The 10760-nt window shown below is 45.7% G+C and overlaps 1 protein-coding gene across 1 annotated transcript in view; it reads left to right on the top strand.

Moving 5' to 3' along the window:
- The first annotated feature begins 129 nt into the window (after positions 1 to 129).
- LOC106603121 (sodium/potassium/calcium exchanger 3) overlaps positions 130 to 10760 on the top strand; it is a 28960-nt gene continuing 18329 nt past the window's right edge. The window contains exons 1-3 of the mRNA XM_014196383.3: positions 130 to 595; positions 778 to 951; positions 8503 to 8619. Of these exons, the coding sequence (XP_014051858.1) occupies positions 843 to 951; positions 8503 to 8619 (226 nt within the window). The 5' untranslated portion in view covers positions 130 to 595; positions 778 to 842. The remainder of the gene's footprint in view (positions 596 to 777; positions 952 to 8502; positions 8620 to 10760) is intronic.

Genomic DNA, 10760 nt, shown 5'->3' with positions numbered 1-10760 from the left:
GTCTTTATTTGGGGTTGGAGCAGCGGGCAGAATCTTCACTAGGGGCCAGAGCAAAACGTGTGCCAGACATACCGTAGCTCAAGGACTTGATGCAGGTTGTACTCATCGATGTTCTGTAAACATAGACAGCATGCACTGGTGTCCGTCTCTGTGTGGGTGTTGAGAGGGGGAAGAAACGGCCTCTCTCCTGTTCAGATATAATGTCTGTGAAATTGTTTAACCCGTCCAATTTTACACTTCGCCAACCACATCACTTTTGTTGTTTGACTACAGTAGTACATTAGTAGGCCTACGAGTGTCTATTATAAATCCAGAGGTGATGAAGAATTTCTTCCACTATGTTCAGATGTGAAATTGTCACTCTGGTTGCTTGAGGAAATAGACTATCTTTGAAAATCGTCTGAGCACTGTTTTCTGTTGTTTTGTTGCTCTATGTATTGCATGTCGCCGCCTAGTGGTTCCCACTTTTAACGGAGCGCACAACACGACGACGGACACGACTTCAGAGCCAGTCGTTTGCCACCGCCTCAACTCTTTGGTTTAAACCTGCATCTGCTGTCACCGACCTTTCAATCTATCTACCGATCTGAATGCTGTAAGTGCTGTCGTTACTTCTACACCCACCCACTCCTCATTTGTAATCTTGTGTGATCTCAAGGCATGGATGTCACGGTGCGCCTTGGCATAATACAATATTGTAATCCGAATTGAGCACAGTCTGCGAGGATTTAGTACGGGTTTACACAATCAGCGAACTTGACATTCAAGTTGTTGTAGGGGAAAGTGGAAACCGAGCTGATCGCAAACAGATATGTTTTGACCGGTGAGGGACCGACTTCGGAATGAAGACGGCAGGACAGACTGGGAGACCGCGGCCGTTCCAGCGGTTCTGCTGCTGTGGAGTTGGGCTTCTCGCGGTCATTTGGCTCTCACAGTTCGCGCACGTGATAGGTGAGTTGTTCACAAGGATTAATGATGGGGGCAATTTTGCAGAATGTCAATTTATTAATGTTCCTTGTGTGTTTGGGGTGTTTTTAGTATCACATATTTTAAACTAATCGTTTTAGAATTATGAACATTTTAGCACATTTTCATATCATAGATTTAATTATAATATGCTTTCCTAAGGGGGGAAAGGCATCTGTCAGTCAGCTCATTCTGTGTCACATTCTTCATTCATTAAATACTCAATTAAATACTGCCCTCACTAAATATGCCTGATTACCTAATTTATTGGAGGAGATCATTATGTAACCATATTGATAAAAGGCTGTATGGGATGAAAGAGAGAGATTTGTAACCAACAGATTGGAGGATCCCCTCCCCTGTCCCCTCCCCCAATATTATGCACCTTGAGTGTGACACCTGCTTCACATTGGGAGCATACTTTCAGCATCACCTCTCTGATCCAGAGGGGTTGGGTTAATTGCGGAAGACGCATTTCAGTTGAATGCATTCAGTTGTACAACTGACTAGGTATCCCCCTTTCCCTTTCCCTGCTCCAACCTGGCATACTCTCAGCCAATAACCTGCACAGAACCCCAGATAATCACCCGAGTGTACTCAGAGAATACGTCTCCACCAAGCACTGCATTAAGTAACACTGAAGACAGATGATTGAAATTGCACTGCAGTGAGAACAGGGATATGCATGTAAACTGTGTGGGAAAGAATGCGTGTATGAACAAAAGAGGACATTGGGATGCAGTTATTCATATCCTTTGTATGAACATCATAAGGTCAACATTCACCCAATAGGGGTCTTATTCTCTACAGAGCTGGGTCTACGGTTTCCTCTTGGAGGATGGATTCACATATTCAGCTAGGAAGCAACAGATGATCAGGCTGAAGCGTTCAATCATGAGGTGTGTGTGCATGCGTGTGTACGTGCGTGAGATTGTGTGGGCCAGTCTCGTGATTTTGAGGTTGAGAGAGTATGAGTTAAAGTAATGATTTTTCAAGCTATGTCCCACGCTCCACGCTCTTCTCAATTTACATCGACAACATAGCTCAAGCAGTACGAAGCTCTCCCATCCAATTATATGCAGATGATACAGTCTTATCCTCAGCTGTCCCCTCCCTGGATTTTGTGTTAAACGCTCTACAACAAAGCATTCTTAGTCTCCAACAAGCTTGCTCTGCCCTTAAACTTGTTCTGAACACCTCCAAAACAAAGGTCATGTGGTTTGGTAAGAAGAATGCCCCTCTCCCCACAGGTGTGATTACTACCTCTGAAGGTTTAGAGCTTGAGGTAGTCACCTCATACAAGTACTTGGGAGTATGGCTAGACAGTGCACTGTCCTACTCTCAGCACATATCAAAGCTGCAGGCTGAAGTTAAATCTAGACTTGGTTTCCTCTATTGTAACAACTCCTCTTTCACCCCAGCTGCCAAACTAACCATGATTCAGATGACCATCCTACCCATGATAGATTACGGAGACATCATTTATAGATCGGCAGGTAAGGGTGCTCTCGAGCGGCTAGATGTTCTTTACCATTCGGCCATCAGACTTGCCACCAATGCTCCTTATAGGACACATGACTGCACTCTATACTTTTCTGTAAACTGGTCATCTCTGTATACCCGTCGCAAGACTCACTGGTTGATGCTTATTTATAAAACCCTCTTAGGCCTCACTCCCCCCTATCTGAGATATCTACTGCAGCCCTCATCCTCCACATACAACACCCGTTCTGACAGTCACATTCTGTTGAAGGTCCCCAAAGCACACACATCCCTGGGTCACTCCTGTTTTCAGTTCGCTGCAGCTAGCGACTGGAACGAGCTGCAACAAACACTCAAACTGGACAGTTTCATCTCAATCTCTTCATTCAAAGACTCAATCATGGACACTCTTACTGGCAGTTGTGGCTTCTTTGTTTGATGTATTGTTGTCTCTACCTTCTTGCCTTTTGTGCTGTTGTTTGTACCCAATAATGTTTGTACCATGTTTTGTGCTGCTACCATGTTGTGTTGCTACCATGCTGTGTTGTCATGTGTTGCTGCCATGCTATGTTGTCATCTTAGGTCTCTCTTTATGTAGTGTTGTGGTGTCTCTCTTGTCGTGATGTGTGTTTTGTCCTATATTTTTTTTTTTTTTTTTACTCCCAGCCCCCGTCCCCGCAGGAGGCCTTTTGCCTTTTGGTAGGCCGTCATTGTAAATAAGAATTTGTTCTTAACTGGCTTGCCTAGTTAAATAAAAAATGACACCAACGTTCTGATACTGTTAGTATTCTGCTTTAATAGCTGTCATATCTGTTTAAGTATTCTTCAGTTTTCCCCACTATTTATACCTTCACTATCTTATAACTGAGATCATGTTATTTACCCCATAGCTTCATTAATAGGTCTAATCTTGGGAAATAAAATGAGTAATTACTTAATGTATCTTTCTAAAGGCAACATATTTGTATTACTCAATAAATGCATTAATTTTGCATATTCATCATACAGTATCATTCTAGTGGTAGGGCATTGGAAAAGATTCAAATGCTCCAGGGCAGTGATTGGGGATATTGCCTTGTGAAGGGTGCTGTCTTTCAGATAGGATAACAAATGGGTGTCCTGATTCTCTGTGGTCACTGAAGATCCCATTACAGTAAGAGTAGGGGTGTTAACCCCGTGTCCTGGCCCTCATACCAATCTGGCCCTCATACCACCATGGCCCTCATACAAATCTGGCCCTCATACCACCATGGCCCTCATACCACCATGGCCTTCATACCAATCTGGCCCTCATACCACCATGGCCCTCATACCAATCTGGCCCTCATACCAATCTGGCCCACATACCACCATGGCCCTCATACCAATCTGGCCCTCATACCAATCTGGCCCACATACCACCATGGCCCACATACCAATCTGGCCCTCATACCAATCTGGCCCTCATACCACCATGGCCCTCATACCAATCTGGCCCTCATACCACCATGGCCCTCATACCAATCTGGCCCTCATACCAATCTGGCCCACATACCAATCTGGCCCTCATACCAATCTGGCCCTCATACCAATCTGGCCCTCATACCAATCTGGCCCTCATACCAATCTGGCCCTCGTACCACCATGGCCACATAATCATCCCAAGCTTCCAATTGGCTCATTCATTCCCCCTCCTCTCCCCTGTAACTATTCCCCAGCTCGTTGCTGTAAATAACAATGTGTTTTCATTCAACTTACCTGGTAAAATAAAACAAATCCTAGTCACTATAGGGTGGCAGGTAGCCTAGCAATTAAGAGCTTTGGGCCAGTAACTGAAAGGTTGCTTGTTCAAATCCCTGAGCCGTCAAGGTGGAACAATCTGCCCCATCAACAACTGGGTGCTGTGGATGTTAAGGCAGCCCCCTGCACCTCTCTGATTTAGAGGGGTTGGGTTAAATGCAGAAGACACATTTTGGTTGAATGCATTCAGTTGTGGAACAGACTAGGTATTCCCTTCCCAGTTGTTTTTGAAGGCTGTTTAATGTATTGCTGATTCCAGTCTAGTTCGAGGCGGACCATAGCACCAATGCCTACAATGCAGCAGACAGCTCATCCCAAGGAGTGAGGGAAGGATGTACCCATATCTGAACCCCACATCTTTGATTCTTCCCCCCTCAAAAGGACATGACCTGACGTGAAATAGTGTCTCAAAGAGACTCGACTTAGATCAGAGTGTGGTCTCAGTCTGGGTTAAAGCCCTGTGTTCTGTGATGTGTGGTCTCAGTCTGGGTTAAAGCCCTGTGTTCTGTGATGTGTGGTCTCAGTCTGGGTTAAAGCCCTGTGTTCTGTGATGTGTGGTCTCAGTCTGGGTTAAAGCCCTGTGTTCTGTGATGTGTGGTCTCAGTCTGGGTTAAAGCCCTGTGTTCTGTGATGTGTGGTCTCAGTCTGGGTTAAAGCCCTGTGTTCTGTGATGTGTGGTCTCAGTCTGGGTTAAAGCCCTGTGTTCTGTGATGTGTGGTCTCAGTCTGGGTTAAAGCCCTGTGTTCTGTGATGTGTGGTCTCAGTCTGGGTTAAAGCCCTGTGTTCTGTGATGTGTGGTCTCAGTCTGGGTTAAAGCCCTGTGTTCTGTGATGTGTGGTCTCAGTCTGGGTTAAAGCCCTGTGTTCTGTGATGTGTGGTCTCAGTCTGGGTTAAAGCCCTGTGTTCTGTGATGTGTGGTCTCAGTCTGGGTTAAAGCCCTGTGTTCTGTGATGTGTGGTCTCAGTCTGGGTTAAAGCCCTGTGTTCTGTGGTCTCAGTCTGGGTTAAAGCCCTGTGTTCTGTGATGTGTGGTCTCAGTCTGGGTTAAAATCCTGTGTTCTGTGGTCTCAGTCTGGGTTAAAGCCCTGTGTTCTGTGATGTGTGATCTCAGTCTGGGTTAAAGCCCTGTGTTCTGTGGTCTCAGTCTGGGTTAAAGCCCTGTGTTCTGTGATGTGTGGTCTCAGTCTGGGTTAAAGCCCTGTGTTCTGTGGTCTCAGTCTGGGTTAAAGCCCTGTGTTCTGTGATGTGTGGTCTCAGTCTGGGTTAAAACCCTGTGTTCTGTGGTCTCAGTCTGGGTTAAAGCCCTGTGTTCTGTGATGTGTGATCTCAGTCTGGGTTAAAACCCTGTGTTTTGTGGTCTCAGTCTGGGTCTGGGTTAAAGCCCTGTGTTCTGTGATGTGTGGTTGTGCTGTGAGAGTGTAATAATGATGGCGGCAGCGGCGCCATCTGTGACGGGCCCATTTTAGAATTTCACATTACCCAGGCTCCTCTTGACGCCTCCACATGAAAGCTGCCACACCCCCATGCTCAGGCCTAGAGCAAAACACTTGTGAAACACGCTGATTGGACTGTAATGTAAAACAAAGCGGACAGTGATCATGAAACAGACTGGACACAGAGAGAGAACAAGCAGTCTCATAACAACCGAGGGTAATGGCGCCCATTGGCTGGCTCTGCTCTGCTCTGGACAGATAGATCTCAGTGGTTGGTAGTGGCTACCTCTTATGTGTTTCCATAGGAGACAATCATTAAGATATACACTATATCTTTTTTTTAAAGTATGTGGACACCCCTTCAAATGAGTGGATTCGGCTATTTCAGCCATAGCCATTGCTGACAGGTGTATAAAATCTAGCACACAGCTCCATAGACAAACATTGGCAGTAGAATGGCCTGTTCCTGAACAGCTCAGTGACTTTCAAAACTCAGCAAAAAAAGAAACGCCCCTTTTTCAGGACCCTGTCTTTCAAAGATAATTCGTAGAAATCCAGATAACTTCACAGATCTTCATTGTAAAGAGTTTAAACACTGTTTCCCATGCTTGTTCAATGAACCATAAACAATTAATGAACATGCACCTGTGGAACGGTCGTTAAGACACTAACAGCTTACAGACGGTAGGCAATTAAGGTCACGAGTCGTGGTTTTGTCTCACCAGGGGTGATGGTCGGATTCGCGTTTATCGTCGAAGGAATGTGCATTACACTGAGGCCTGTACTCTGGAGCGGGATCGATTTGGAGGTGGAGGGTCCGTCATGGTCTGGGGCTGTGTGTCACAGCATCATCGGACTGAGCTTGTTGTCATTGCAGGCAATCTCAACGCTGTGCTTTACTGGGAAGACATTCTCCTCCCTCATGTGGTACCCTTCCTGCAGGCTCATCCTGACATGACCCTCCAGCATGACAATGCCACCAGCCATACTGCTCGTTCTGTGCGTGATTTCCTGCAAGACAGGAATGTCAGTGTTCTGCCATGGGCAGCGAAGAGCCCGGATCTCAATCCCATTGAGCACGTCTGGGATCTGTTGGATCGGAGGGTGAGGGCTAGGGCCATTCCCCCCAGAAATGTCCGGGAACTTGCAGGTGCCATGGTGGAAGAGTGGGGTAACATCTCACAGCAAGAACTGGCAAATCTGGTGCAGTCCATGAGGAGGAGATGCACTGCAGTACTTAATGCAGCTGGTGGCCAAACCAGATACTGACTGTTACTTTTGATTTTGACCCCCCCCCCCTTGTTCAGGGACACATTATTAAATTTCTGTTAGTCACATGTCTGTGGAACTTGTCCAGTTTGTGTCTCAGTTGTTGAATCTTGTTATGTTCATACAAATATTTACACATGTTAAGTTTGCTGAAAATAAACACAGGTGACATTGAGAGGACGTTTCTTTTTTTGCTGAGTTTAGGATGCCACCTTTCCAACAAGTCAGTTTGTCATATATCTGCCCTGCTAGAGCTTCCCCGGTCAACTGTAGTGCTGTTATTGTGAAGTGGAAACTTCTAGGAGCAACAACAGCTCAGCCGTGAAGTGGTAGGTAACACCAGCTCACAGAACGGGAACTCCGAATGCTGAAGCACATAGCGCGCGACACTCACTACTTTGTTCCAAACTGCCTCTGGAAGCAACGTCGGCACAAGAACTGTTTGTTGGGAGCTTCATGACATGGGTTTCCATGGCCGAGCAGCCGCACAGAATCCTAAGATCACCATGCACAATGCCAAGCGTCGGCTGGAGTGGTGTAAAGCTCGCTGCAATTGGACCCTGGAGCAGTGGAAACGCCTTCTCTGGAGTGATGAATCACACTTCGCCATCTGGCAGTCCGACGGATGAATCTGTGTTCGGCGGATGCCAGGAGAACGCTACCTGCCCGAATAAATAGTGCCAACTGTAAAGTTTGGTGGAGGAGGAATAATGGTCTGGGGCTGATTTTCATGGTTTGGGCTAGGTCCCTTAGTTCCAGTGAAGGGAAATCTTAAGGCTACAGCATACAATGACATTCTAGATGATTCCAATTTTGTAGCAAAAGGTTAGGGAAGGCCCTTCCTTGTTTCAGCATGACAATGCTACCGTGCACAAAGCGAGGTCCATACAGAACTTGACTTGCCTGCACAGAACCCTGACCTCAACCCCATCGAACACCTTTTGGATGAATTGGAATACCAACTGCGAGCCAGGCCTAATCGCCCAACATCAATGGCCAACCTCTCTAGCTCTTGTGGCTGAATGGAAGCAAGTCCCCACAGCAATGTTCCAACATCTAGTGAAAAGCCTTCCCAGAAGATTGGAGGCTGTTATAGCAGCAAAGGGGGGACCAACTCCATTTTAATGCCCATGATTTTGGAATGAGATGTTTGACGAGCAGGTGTCCACATAAAGGTTAAATTAAATAGATCAAGCAGTGTAGCAGTGGAGGTCCTCCTTGTTGATGCTGTCCTTCCTTATATAGTGGTGCAAAGCTGAAGCCCAAATAAAGAGATTGGCTATCAGCAGAGGGATATAGAACAGGGATTTACACCGTGAAGAGATTACAGAGATGAATGGTTTATGAGAGTTCGCTCATAAAAGATTACATGATCTCCTCTGCTGACCCGCTCCGGTTTCTTTCTCCAGCCTCCATAATGAGGTGTCCAAATTTCTCTTCATCTTCTGTCAGATCTGCGTTAGAACACAAGCCTTTGAATGTTGTGTCCAATAGTGTCTTTGGACCAGTGTTTTGAGGAGCCTCGGTGCAATGCAATACTCAAATGACAAGCCAAATGTCTTATATTTCAACAGAGCCGGAGTCATCCGGGTCTCATTCTGGAGAGGATGAGGTTCCAGTCCGTTCCAGACGCAGGCTGATGCAGGAAGAGTGGACAGAAGACAACCAGACCCTGGACCTTTCTAGACCAGGTGAGTCAGCCTCCCAGCCCCAAATCTTTCTCACTTCCACCTTGCCACTGACGCTAACTGCTCTCCCTGTTTATGTCCCCAACCATGTCCTCTGGCACACAGCTTTAGATCTCCTCAGAGAATTACAACTGATGCGGACCACCTTCAAACTCGATAGTCTCTCTGTACTCATTTTACATTACATTTGAGTCATTTAGCAGATGCTCTTATACAGAGCAACTTAATAGTGTTCCACTATGCGTTAAATTCTAAATAAGATTCCATAGGAGCCCTATATGTCCTGAAGACACACGTGATGCACAAACTGTCTCTTGACTGAAGATTTATTTTCCAAACTTTGTGGGACACTTGAGGGGGCTCCAAGTGTGTCTTAGCTGTGTAGATGTGACTGAGTGTGTGTTTATGTTTATGTGTGTTTGGGGTAGACAGTTGAGTCTGTGCGTGTGCTGGTGAACCCTGGCTCTCCTTCTCCCCTGCGGGTTAACTGAAAAGGTCATGTGGGCCGAGACTGCAGTGCAGTGGTTGTCAGGAATCTCTGCTCTGTAAACTGTGTCTCAAACTTGGCTGCCGGGCCAGAGGAAAGGTTCTGTCTGGAGGGGTTAGAGCACCATGCCAGACTTGTGCAATGGAAGAATCAAGGCAATAGATAAACAGTTAGTAAACACAGTGGAGGACATGGGGGGGAGAAGACAGCTAGGGAGGAGAGCTCTGCAGCAAGACAACAGGACTGAGCAACACACAGTGCTTTGACTTCAATCTGCAGCATGAAAAATAATGAACTGCATTGGATACCACTATCTCCCTGAGGACGCCTGCCAGGCTGCCACAATCATTATATTTTTACGCTTGGCAGAGGAGAGCCATTAACTACACCAGTATATCAAGCACCAGATGTGTTGTCTTTCTGTTACAAACAGACCTCGGTATCTTTGACAACGACACATCTCCCATATAGATGGGGTGATAAAGTCAGGGACGCAGCTTTGGTTTTAGAAGTGGGCGGGACATAATTATTATTATTATACTTTTTTTTGTCGGATAAACACTCCTACCCGACCGCCCGGAGTCTTCCGCCTGGTCCTAAAGCACACCGTTGCCTTGTTTGTATCACATTCCAATGATAAAACTGTGGGGGACAAAAAATGCAATTTCAGAATGTGGGGGGGGACATGAAAGTTGCACCCCTGTATAAAGTAAATACAGGTTGTAAAACAAGAGGCTGATGGATCTGCCCTTAAGAAAAAAGATTGCAGTCAGAGTGCAATATAACTGCAGTACACTGCAGTATAACCCCAGTACGCTGCAGTATAACTGCATTTAGAGTGCAGTATAACCGCATTATGCTGCAAATACTGTGTCCAAAATAACAGTGTTTTTCACTACAGTAATTTCATTGTAATTGCAGTTACTGTGCAGTATACCACAGTCAACTGCAGTTACTGCACTTTTACTACAGTTTCAAAACTACAATTTTTTTTGTAAGGGTGTGGGCAAGTATGAGAAACTGATCAGATGGGCTGCACTAGGCTACTCCTTTATAATACAGGCTCAGGGCAGGCTACCCCTCGTTATCTGCATGTCAGCCCCTGCTTACTGTAACTGGTAATAATTACATAATCCATAGTGGGATCAAACGGCCAGCTCTTAACTCAATGAATATTATCTTTGGGATAGCGTAAGGGAGGTCTAGCTCTCCATCCCCCCTGCTTAACAAGACGGAGACGGCAACGTCTGCCTTCAGTCGTCAACCCTTTGAGGCCAGCGTTGCTAAGCAACTGAATGCTAAATGTTGAAACCCAGAAAATTCTGTCTTTCAAGCATTCAAAGTGCCGAGACAGAATTAACAACCACAACGAGCTAAAAATAAACCAGTAGGAGAAGATAAGCGAATGCATTTTTATAAGTGTCAATAACGATCGCTCATGTGTTTCTTTTATGCATACGTTTGTTGGTTTTGGCAAACAACAGAGGCAGACGTTTGAGGATGATTTTTCCACAGATATATTTTAGTGGTTGACTGAAAAAGAGAATCTGGCAGAAAGAGAATCTGAGTATTGTCAGGGGAGTCATTTATTATGGCTGTCAAATAAAGCAAATGGCTATTAATGTAACCATTAAACATGGGAGTAGTTTTCTTTTTG

Source organism: Salmo salar, chromosome 04 (genome assembly GCF_965601325.2).
Source record: "Salmo salar chromosome 04, fSalSal1, whole genome shotgun sequence".
NCBI lineage: Eukaryota > Metazoa > Chordata > Actinopteri > Salmoniformes > Salmonidae > Salmo > Salmo salar.
The sequence above is the reverse complement of the archived record's forward strand: the minus strand, read 5'-3'. Positions and strand labels throughout refer to the sequence as shown.